General features: G+C 34.7%; 1 protein-coding gene across 1 annotated transcript in view; it reads left to right on the top strand.

Moving 5' to 3' along the window:
* Window positions 1-1,028: 1,028 nt before the first annotated feature.
* LOC100378883 (xylulose kinase-like) overlaps window positions 1,029-12,522 on the top strand; it is a 43,341-nt gene continuing 31,847 nt past the window's right edge. Inside the window, exons 1-4 of the mRNA XM_085494650.1 lie at window positions 1,029-1,406; window positions 10,528-10,610; window positions 12,061-12,211; window positions 12,308-12,394. Coding sequence (XP_085350776.1) covers window positions 1,356-1,406; window positions 10,528-10,610; window positions 12,061-12,211; window positions 12,308-12,394 — 372 coding nt within the window. The 5' untranslated portion in view covers window positions 1,029-1,355. The remainder of the gene's footprint in view (window positions 1,407-10,527; window positions 10,611-12,060; window positions 12,212-12,307; window positions 12,395-12,522) is intronic.

Below are 12,522 nucleotides of genomic sequence, written 5' to 3'. Positions count from 1 at the left end.
TTCACTCCATAAGGAACTCTATTATACATGAACAAACCACGATGAGTGTTGACGACACAATATTTCTTGGAGTCATCTTCCAGCAGCATTTGCTGATAGGCATTACTCAAATCCAATTTTGTAAAGGTTTTACCACCAATCAAATTTGCAAGTAAGCTATCAATCTTGGGTAATGGGAATGTGTCAGATTCAGGTACAGGATTAATAGTAACTTTATAATCCCCACAAATGCGAACACCCCCAGATGGTTTTCACACTACCACAATAGGTGTTGCCCACTCAGAATTCTGTACTGATGTTATTGTCGTATAATATGTTGCAAATATTCCTAGTTGTATTGCTTATTAAACGTGGAATAATATTACAGTTGTATTATGCGTGGTTGCCCTTAGCAACGTGTTCCAAGTGATCTGCACCCCACGACTTCACTACAATGATACGATAAATGCTAAAAAGTCTATGAGCGATGGCTATATATTTGCTGCAGGTGATTGCTTTCAAAACATGGTGAATTGAAGTGGTGTCCATTCTAACTGGGCGTTAGGTCCGAGTGATTTGATTACTAAGCTTTGAGTAACGGCCAGTCGCAGTATTCACTCCACGGTGAGTCTTTTGATAGGTCGAACGAACCTCGCAAGCTTGAAAAATGTGATCTCAGCTGGGCGCTCTCTGGACCTGATTGAGTGTTAGTAAATATTATAATTAGAAAACAAATAAACAACAACAAATGCCGATCATTTCCCATATATATCATAATGTATTTTTTCACTAATTTGCCTTATGATATTTAGAAAATCTTAATTTATTTAATCGACGAATATCCCAGATGGTACATTTGAAGTATATATGAACCAACACATACAGTTAGGTTCTTGAGGGTATAAGATAAATTAGATGTTTTTAATATTGAAACGTTGAACAAAACAAAAGTTTGATGTTGCCCGTAATCGTTCTGTTAACTGTTAATTGAACACCGGCGAGTGACAATGTGGGCGTGGTTTCACAAAAGTGGGCGTGGTTTCTAAAATATAGGCGTGTTCGTAACTCGAAAAAATCAGGATCTCCTGTAGACAGTTTAATTCAGAAACATCAAACACATCTTTTGAAAAAAAATACAATAGTTTTAAAGTTTACTACGTTGGTGGCGCTATAAATTGGTAAATTTAAATATATACAAATATATTGGCATAACATTTCAAATGTAATAATGTTTATTGAAAACACAGTGCTTGTATTATCGATAACATTGTTTTGATTACGTCTTGTACATAATTCATTTCAAAAATAAGGTTTGTCGTTGTCGCTGTGACCTTTGACCTAGGTCAGGGGGTGTTTTCACATTCGACAACATTACAATGGCAGAGAAAAAGGACGTTTACTTAGGTTTTGATTTCAGTACCCAGCAGGTAAGGAAATTATTGTCTTTACTTGAATCATGTCTTGCCTGATGACAGTGTATAGTATGGACTCTCACCAGATGACCTATCACACTGCTGGCGGCAGTGAGCACACATCAAATCATGAAAGATGGGTCACAGTCGCTTGCAACGGGTCATTCCAGTTTTTGTCCCCCCCCCCCCCCACGGATGGTTTAAATCCGAGGGGTCATATTTCTACAAAAAGTATGGATGGTTAAATTTCGAGAGGTGTCATTTTTTGACTATTTTTTTTCTATATCCACACCCCTACAGATGATTTAATTCCGAGGGGGGTCATATTTTTGATTAATTTTTTTTTCATATTATCCACACTCTCCACAGATGATGTGAATCCATGCGGTCGTAATTTTTAAGCTTCCTAGGGGTAGGTTTGTAAAAAAAAAACTGTCAGCCAAGAGACCTGGGGGAGGGTGTACGCCCTTTTAAAATGCATGCAGTTATACGTGTCTGTACCCCTGCTCGCAAACTGTTTTAATCCAAGAAAATCTATTTATTATTCTACGACTGTGCCGATCAAGCCCACACAAACATATCAGTCGCAACATAGAATAAAGATCAAACCAATGTGTTGGGGCAAATAATTCATGTGTATACTTGATACATTCATTTAAAAGAGTCTGACTTACTTGTACATTTCAGTTGTTCTCAAATTTCATTGGCATCCATGAACTGGAATAGTTCACATTATAAATTAAAATAAACTCAACTCGACATGTGGCTATTACATCGGACATTACAACACTTGTATACATTTTATTTATAATATTTGAAATCTCTGTATTTTACTGGCTGGCATAATTAGAAAGCTTCGCGTTCATTCCCATTACTGTAAAGGGGGTAATTATTCACTGGGTTTTAATTTAGCTTATTTCGCTGACTGGAAAAATGCGCTAAATTAAAACACAGTGAATATGTAAAATTTAGCATAGAACACATTATCCAAATGACGAAACCGTGAATTTAAAACTCACTGAATATGCCTGAAATGGTAAATCAGTGAAATTTAAACCCAGTGAAAATTAGTCATTTTACAGTATTCTAACTCTATTTTATTCACACGCGTAAGTCTGGTTTGCGCGCAGCTTATTATTAGAATGCCATGCACAAGTCTGATTTGGGCGTACGCACAAGTGGCATATATACAAAACTGCGTCTCACCTTTTCCACACGCAACTACCCTGTAGAGGCACCCTTACTAAAAAAAAGCCAAAGTCAAAATTTGGTACAACATACGCCGCGACAACTGAGTTATCAGCGACATCATTTTGGGCGCAATTGAATTCAAGTACTTCTTTGCGAAACTTGCTGCGCTGCGATGCTGACATCAAATGTATGTTGACCGAAGTTTGGCACATTACCTTCGCAACCCCTTTCGTTCTTGCCTCGTGTGTCGTTCTAGTAAAATTGTTATGATATCCGACGGTACTGTAATTACGCAACTTGTACACAACTCTGTACTGGCTTTTCTAATTACGCAATTTTGTTTACAATATTGTACCGGCTCTGAATATTTCAACATTGTAATTGCTTTCATAATAGTTACGCAAACTCAAGTTATTTTTACTATTGTTAGGGTACTGACCCGGGGTATTGGGTCTGTGAGTATCTCAATATTACCGACGTGATAATGTTGCATTCGTAATAATTACACAAACTTACACATGTCAGGTGTCTACCGAATGTCAGGAAAATATTTTAAATACTTCATCGATGTTCCTATTGTGAATTATTTTATTCGAAATGAAGTGAATATGCAATTTAAACCATACAATAACATACCAATTGACAATACATAAATACATACATTATGTATTAATTGGTTAACTTGTGTCTTTTGTCACACCAAAATGGTTCAATATTTCAGGGCAAAAGTATTGAGGACTGTTCACAATTATAATTATCAAACTTTCGACATATTATATGAACATTTAGGTTTTAAAGTTGTATTATGTTTTAATTTTTGTTGAAATTGAACATTTCCTCTATGTGAAATATGTTTTACTATACAGCATACATTATAAGGCCTGAAACCAGTTGGTTTGAGTTTTCAACAACTTAGGGAGTCTCAATTCAACATTGTAAATAAACTATAAACTTTTGTTCTGCTGGCAGGTTCTACTGTTATCACAATACTTTTTCATTAAGTTTCGCTGTGTTAGAACATTTCTTTTCATTAGTTTACGCTTTTAATGTGCAGCCAGACTCCACAGGCCAATGTTGGTAAGTTACTCACTGTTGCATCATGGGATTTAAGTTATTTCCTAACTTAAATAACTTGGCCATTTTTCAGGCAAAACCCATAGATGTTGTCCTGGATTTTGTTTTTGGATTTAGTTAAGGGGGTCAAATTAACCTATTTACAAAGGGCTTTCAACTAAATATAAAACATAATATATACAACTTTAAATTAATGTTTTTGTGACATTGAATCCTAAGCAGTAAACCTGTGTATTAAAGTTTTAACAATAGTCATTAGACCTTGCTTGCTTTTATGTATAAAGCAAATTATGAGCAATAAAAAAATGTTATTATATAACACTACATGTATATATGCACTCTAGATGTATATTTTTGCATTTACACTGAGCGCCATATTGCTTCATACACATGATTTGTCTGCAAATTACCTGACCATTCAGTTGAACGTACTTTTACATTGCAATTACTAGTGACATATCACAATAACAACAAAATCAAACACCAATGACAAAAGTCATTCAACTAATTTTCGAACCGATTTGCAAATCAGGTGCACAAAACAATGTGGGACACACACATCCCTCAAGGTGACATCATAATATTATGACATCACTTTAGTTGTGCAGACCCCCTCCCCCTCCAAAAAAATCATTGACTCCTTCCAACTGCACTGCTCTTCGCAACATACCATCCCAATTCACCAATTTCTTTTTTATAATTAGAAGACCCAAGTAGGCCACTTGCAAGTCACACTGCTTTTTTTTCGAGGGGTTCTGTTTTTGTGTGTATCCGAGGGGTATAATTTTTTCACATACCCATCCGTATACGTCAAATCAGTAGTTTCCAGGGGGTGTGTTAGTTAACAAAAATCCGACACCTGAATGGTGGATTTGAATCCATAGGGTGTCATAACCTTAATATCCATTTGTGGGGGGGGGGGGTGTGGATAAAAACTGGAATGACCCAACACAAATTAAAACATCTGGATATTGTCAGCTCCTGAGTATCACTCCCTATACACAGGAAAGTCGACAATAGAATGATGTTTGCTTAAAGTCGTATTTATCTTTATATTACAAGGGACTGTGCATGAACCAGACTGAGCAGTCAAAAGGACGTGTGGGCCACATCACGTTATCAGAGTGGGCGTTATTTACAGTCACCCACTTACTCGAACACCGCATGTATGTAAGGGGGGGGGGTCACATGATTACCGGCAGTACATGACACCAAACCCTAAAAACTGTGTCTTACAATTCACTGGCCACCCTGGGGAATGCCATGTTGAGTATGGAAAAACATGTGGAGCCATTCATTTTTATTTGGATTGTGTGTGTGTGTTGGGGGGGGGTGTGGGGGTGTGGGGGGTCTATACTCAAGAAAATGTCAACTATGTTACATTCAAACCACGAGCACCGCTCCTTATGAAAATCCTGTTTCACATGAATAAATTCTAGAAACCATTTTTAAATTTCCTCTATTTGATTTGATTGAGTTTGAGAAATGGAATTGAAACTTACTTTGTTGTACTCCAAGATTGCACGTACCAGTGTCACAAACAGACAAATAATTACAGCCACCTTACTGATTAGATGAATATTGCACTAGTCTAACCACATGATAAAGTAAAGGACATTTGGATTTGATATTCACACTTAGACTTTTACAATTAAGATCCATGCACCGTGACTATATTATAAACTTATCAATGGTTGGCTGGAAGTTTGAAGAATTGTTTGATGAATGTATGCTTTGGTGTCAACAGTGAAAATAACAAATTTACAGTGAATTTTATTCGACTTATCACTGACAGATAAATGGAATTTTTGCCATTTATATTTTTCATTTGACTCATCTGTTTGGTACAAAACAATAAACATCCACTCTATTTTGCTGTACTTGGATCCATGGCAGTATTTGACCATAAGTGGCAGGCATCAAGTTGGTTCATACAAAAATTAATATAATAACTTTATTACACAACTAAATCATCAGAGGATTTAGTAAGGTAAAAAGAATAAATGTAAAAACAAACAATAAAACTTAAAAAAAATAAAGAAATATCAGAATAAGAACTTCACTATTCTCGGAGATTTATAGATAGTATCTTTAAAGTATAGTGAAAGGGCTTTTGTATTTTTCATTACCTCAAGAAATATACCATCTGGTAAATTAGACTTGAGATCATAATCTTCAAAAAGTCTTTTCCTTTCACTTTTAATATAGTATCCGGGGGTAATAATAAAGCTGTTGAACTGGGCTTCCTCTTTTCCTGCGATTACACTATTGCATCATGGGATACTATTTTTGTTGTTGTTTAAACAACTAATTTTTCTATTGTTACCTATATTTATACAACAAAAATGAGAATATTTGATATCTCCGATCTGCTCTAGTTGGCAGTTGGCGGAGCTCAACCGTGAGTCGTGAATCTGATTGGTTGATTAAAATGCCTTGGTTATCCTATGTTTAACACAGAATAGTACATCTGTTACTGGCTTTGAATATTTTAACATTGTTTATTTAGTTAATTTTTAAATTACGCAAATTTGAGAGCTGTATCTACATCCGCTTTCTTCAAATTCAGTCTCTTATTCCAATATTGTTTCCAAGTTTACTTATGTCGGGATCACACCTTAAATATTTCAACATGGAATAGTACATCTGTTTTGTATTTAGTTAGCTAATACAATACCGCCCTCAGTCAATCCAACGCTCCATCGATGATCGAGTTAAGAAATAAACTGAAAGTTATTCCAATAATTATGATTTATATTTAATATTTATCTCCCATATCTATTGTATTATGTTACTGAATACTCTTGTCATTTACAACTCAATGTTTTTGGCCTTTCTTTTTAGCTGTGATATCCCACTTTGTATGCGATTTAACTAATTCGCATTTTTGTGATTACATTATGGTTTCACAAGCATATTGTGACAGTTTTATATAAGGCAATATTTACATACATATATATGTGCAGTAACATGCTCAGTAATGCAAATCTTGACAGTCTATCCCATAATGCACTGCATATATGTGCAGTAACATGCTCAGTAATGCAAATCTTGACAGTCTATCCCATAATGCACTGCGTATATGTGCAGTAACATGCTCAGTAATGCAAATCTTGATAGTCTATCCCATAATGCACTGCATATATGTGCAGTAACATGCTCAGTAATGCAAATCTTGACAGTCTATCCCATAATGCACTGCATATATGTGCAGTAACATGCTCAGTAATGCAAATCTTGACAGTCTATCCCATAATGCACTGCGTATATGTGCAGTAACATGCTCAGTAGTGAAAATCTTGACAGTCTATCCCATAATGCACTGCATATATGTGCAGTAACATGCTCAGTAATGCAAATCTTGACAGTCTATCCCATAATGCACTGCATATATGTGCAGTAACATGCTCAGTAGTGCAAATCTTGACAGTCTATCCCATAACGCACTGCATATATGTGCAGTAACATGCTCAGTAGTGCAAATCTTGACAGTCTATCCCATAATGCACTGCGTATATGTGTCTACTCTACATAAATGTTAAGATTTGCCAGATTTAGATTTATTCAGAAACTTGTCAATTAGTATACACTAATAAATGTAATATAACATGACTAATTAATCTGTGATATATTGTACTTATGGGCCACCATACTTATATAATTTTTTATTGTGTGATGACTTTATGTTTGTTTATACATATACATGTTTGATTATTGTTTTGTTTTGTTTTCTTTTGTTACCTTGCCCGTACCATCAAAGATGGAAGGGAAAGGTATATTAAGGGAAAAATTTTGTCCGGCGTTGTCGTCGTTGTTGTTGTCGTTAATAATTGTTATTGTGTGCATAATAACTTTACTAATTCTATTCCAAACTTTATCAAACTTGGTCACCTTATTCATCAGTATAAAGTCTTCCCTGAGATGTCCTGTATGAAAATATCATGCAAAAATTGAGAACATCTGATAAAATATTTTGACTGTTTCTACTTGACTGATCACTGGTGATACACATCAAAGGTCACTGATCTCAGTGGAAATATGCATTGTTGTATGTGTTCAATGAATCAAATTATTAGTCCCCGTTCGGACGGAGTCCGAAAACGGGGACTTATGTTTTGCCCTGTGTGCGTGCGTCCGTGCGTCCGTGCGTCCGTGATCACCTGTATCTCGAACATGCATGGACCGATTATGTTCAAACTTCACTCATACATCACACATTATATGGGACATATGCACATGCATTTTTTTCATGATCCGATTAACGATAGCTGAATAGCGGCCATTTTAAGGCCGAAAATGCATCAAAATGGCACATTTTCACCATTCCGGACCCGGATCTCAGTTATGCATGGACGGATTTTGTTCAAATTTGGTACATACATTAAACATAATAGGACCTTAATGCACGTCATTTTTTTTTTCGGATCAAGTTCGAAATGGCCGACTGGCGGCCATTTTGTTTTAAAGAATTCAGTTCTGGATCCGTATCAGAGACAGGTCTGGATTGATCAAGTTCAAACTTCACACACACAAGGTACATCATGTCACAAATATGTATGTGCATTTGTTTCGTGATCCCATTAACGATAGCCAAATGGCGGCCGCTTTAAGGCCGAAAATGCATTGAAATCGCACATTTTCACCATTCCGGACCCAGATCTCAGTTATGCATGGACGGATTTCATTCAAATTTGGTACATACATTAAACATAATAGGACCTTGATGCACGTCATTTTTTTTTTCAGATCAAGTTCGAAATGGCCGACTGGCGGCCATTTTGTTTTAAAGAATTCAGTTCTGGATCCGTATCCGAGACATGTCTGGATTGATCAAGTTCAAACTTCACACACACAAGGTACATCATGTCACAAATATGTATGTGCATTTGTTTCATGATCCCATTAACGATAGCCAAATGGCGGCCGCTTTAAGGCCGAAAATGCATTGAAATCGCACATTTTCACCATTCCGGACCCAGATCTCAGTTATGCATGGACGGATTTCATTCAAATTTGGTACATACATTAAACATAATAGGACCTTGATGCACGTCATTTTTTTTTTCAGATCAAGTTCGAAATGGCCGACTGGCGGCCATTTTGTTTTAAAGAATTCAGTTCTGGATCCGTATCCGAGACATGTCTGGATTGATCAAGTTCAAACTTCACACACACAAGGTACATCATGTCACAAATATGTATGTGCATTTGTTTCATGATCCCATTAACGATAGCCAAATGGCGGCCGCTTTAAGGCCGAAAATGCATTGAAATCGCACATTTTCACCATTCCGAACCCGGATCTCAGTTATGCATGGACGGATTTTGTTCAAATTCGGTACTTACATTAAACATAATAGGACCTTGATGCACGTCATTTTTTTTTTCGGATCAAGTTCGAAATGGCCGACTGGCGGCCATTTTCTTAAAGAATTCAGTTCTGGATCCGTATCCAAGACATGTCTGGATTGATCAAGTTCAAACTTCACACACACATGGTGCATCATGTCACAAATAGATATGTGCATTTGTTTCATGATCCGCTTAGCAATAGCTGAATGATGGCCATTTTAAGGCCGAAAATGCATTAAAATCACGTATTTTCACAATTCCAGAACCGGATCTCAGTCATGCATGCATGGATTTTGTTCAGATTTAGTACAATGTGTTGTACATATGCAGGTGCATTTCGGTCATGATCTGCTTTGAATGTATATGTCACTCAAATATGAACGGAACGGGGACGTGTCATTGACAATGACTTGTTTATCTTGTAATAATATCCTTGGTAATGTATCTCAGAATCCCATACTGGGTTTCAAAACCAACTCATGGAGAGATTGCACAGTCTGATACACATTTGCAAACCTACCAATAAAATCTTTACAGAAAACAAGATGTCAGAAAATCAATATAAGCACTGCTATGAACTGGGTGCCAAACTTTGATCAAGATCTGAAGCTAATAGAAAATCTGTTTAGTTCAAAGTTATCAAATCAAAAACAATACATAAAAAATACATTAAAAGCAAAACATTTCATCCACATTTTAAAAAGAAAATTATTCTAAAATATATGTATTCTGTATTTGACAAACAGTTCATTCGACAAATGAAAACTCACAGGAATATGTTTTAGCTATTAGAACAGAATGATAGAGTTTTTATAATACTAGTTTAAAAACGCACTTCAAAGATTGCAGTGTTTGAAGATGTAGATTCTCAGGAGGCAACAGTACTGTTGACTTCTCCCTCCACTGGACACCAACTAACTATTTAAGTTGATTTGCATACAAAGCAGAGCTTGCAACATGATAGCTATTCATAAAGGGTGTTTTTTTTTTTACTTTTCATATAATACAGTAGTCACACAATGAGGCAGTTCATATTTGTCTCAGTGAATCATTAATTTTTGACAGACACCTGTACAAAATACTTGGACTAAAGCCAGCTAAAATTTTCTGTTATCTTGCATGTTTTATGAATCTATTCACATCTAAATGCAGCACTTTTTTTTTTCAATGAGACATTTGTTTTTATACTAAAATATCTGAATTACTTTGAAGAAAGCTGGAAATTATGTCCCTTAAAATAATTAAACAAATAAGGCACCAATGTTTTTGTAACATATTTACATCTTTTAAGGACATTCGGTAGACTGATTCCCCACTGTTGGTTCAACCCCAAAACTTGTTTGTATTCAAAATAAATTATGACAATGCATATTTATATTGAAACAAACTATGATAAAGGGAATTATATTATATAACAAAGGGCAAGGTCACCAGAGTTCAGCTATGTTTTTGTTTTGTTTTGTTTTGTTTTGTTTTGTTTTGTTTTGTTTTGTTTTGTTTTGTTTTGTTTTGTTTTTAGATAAAAGTAATTGCTGTGAATGATCAGCTTGATGTGGTCCATGAATCTGCCGTACAGTTTGATGTGGATTTACCAGAATTCAGGTGAGATAAGTTGATTCTATAGTTGTTGCTAAGCAACCATACACACAATTATGTCTGTTCTTGTCAATGTACTATAAACTTACTTTAATTTCATGTCAGAAAAGTTTCTGTGAATTTCAAAATTCAGTGAAATCTTGTTTTTTTTTGTTTTTTTTTTTATTTTTTTTTTTTAAATCTTGTAATTTTGTGGCATTGATGTTCTGCAACACCAAATGAAAATGATGAAAATTAATTTGAATATTAAATGCTTTACAATATTTTATTAATATTTTGATACCAATTTTGTTTCTATCATTTTTATTGTAATTTTTATTTTTTGCTTTCTTTGTTTTAATTACAAGATTTCGTAGTCTGCAAGGCTTAGATTTATTTGTCAGTATTAATTTGTTGAATTTAATTTTGGTTTTCCTGAACAGTAAATACAGTCAAACCTGACTTAGTGTCCACCTATAACCTTTTCACCACCAGTTCCCTCTTTTCATCACCAATTCACAAAATAGTCCCGTTTATAGTTTATACTTTCCTTCAGAAGATTGCGACAAAATAAGCTAGATTTTTGAGTAAAATCTGAAAATTTACATAAATTTCATCTGTTAGCTCCAAAATTATGGTTCATTCCCAGAAATATTTTAGAATATTAGAAACAATGCTTTTATTTTGGCGATTAAGTCTGGTGGTTAAAACGTTAAATCAAGACACCACAGCTAATAAATGTTGAGATTCAAAATAATTATAAGCCTTTTTATTGACAATTACTGAATTAATTTATTATTTGATCTGGCCTTTGACACTTCACTAAAAGTAGAGACTGTAAAACAGTTAACGAGAGTAAAACAGTTAACGAGAGTCATAATTAGGTTTGTTTAGTATCCTTCTACAGGATCAGCTAATAAATCAATGTAGCATTATTTGAAAACATTGCATTTTGGGTAATCAGGTGACATCCTGACCAGGTATTATTACTGTGAAATGCTTTATTTTAGCTGGGATTAATTTTCGCTGAAAAGACTTTTAAAGTGTTTTGTATGGAATTTTTTTTCACTAATTTTTGGCGAGTTGAATGTAAAATATAGGAAAAAAGGTATATTCGCTGGTATTTATTTTCACTGAATCATTACTTCAGCAAAAATTAATTCCAAGCAAAAATAGAGTATTTTACAGTAGTAGATCTTAGTGTTTACTGTGATCAAATTATAATTTCATACACTTAGCACTGAGAACTGATGATATAACTTTTCTCTGTAAAGCGCTTTTTGGATTCATTTGAAAATGTGTTTTCAGATTGTATAAGTAACATTTGTACAAATCTATGTTTAGAATGGAGGTGGCATGTATACCATGTTATGTTCATATTATACCCTCATATTATACCCTCACTTACTAAGATAATAAATTTATGTCAAAATAATTCAGTTCACTAATAATCTAATAAGTTTATTCTCTCAATTAGAACACAAGGGGGCGCTCACACACATGATGACAAACTGACCGTAACCTCACCCACTATAATGTGGGTTAAAGCAATGGACATGGTGTTGGATAAAATGAAAGAAAGAGGGTTTGATTTTCATCGAGTTGTGGCTCTGTCTGGTACAGGACAGGTAAGGGTTGTGTTGATTTCCAAGCAGTTATTAATAATTTATTGAATTATTGTTACATATCAAACATTTATAACATTGTGTGTTCTGTTTCCATAGCAACATGGCAGCGTGTTTTGGAAAAATGGAGCTAGTGCAATATTGAAGAATTTAGACCCCGGCAAGCCTCTACATGAACAATTAAAAGTAAGACCTCAATTTTGAATGTTTTATTTGTTGTATTTTTATCTTTTTGGATTGAATGTCTTGAATTGTATAGTTTTATACATTAAAGTGCCTGTGCAATGCCCACTCTCACGTTAACTATTTTAGAT

Source organism: Saccoglossus kowalevskii, chromosome 20, assembly GCF_978046115.1.
Source record: "Saccoglossus kowalevskii chromosome 20, keSacKowa6.1, whole genome shotgun sequence".
Lineage (NCBI taxonomy): Eukaryota > Metazoa > Hemichordata > Enteropneusta > Harrimaniidae > Saccoglossus > Saccoglossus kowalevskii.
The sequence above is the reverse complement of the archived record's forward strand: the minus strand, read 5'-3'. Positions and strand labels throughout refer to the sequence as shown.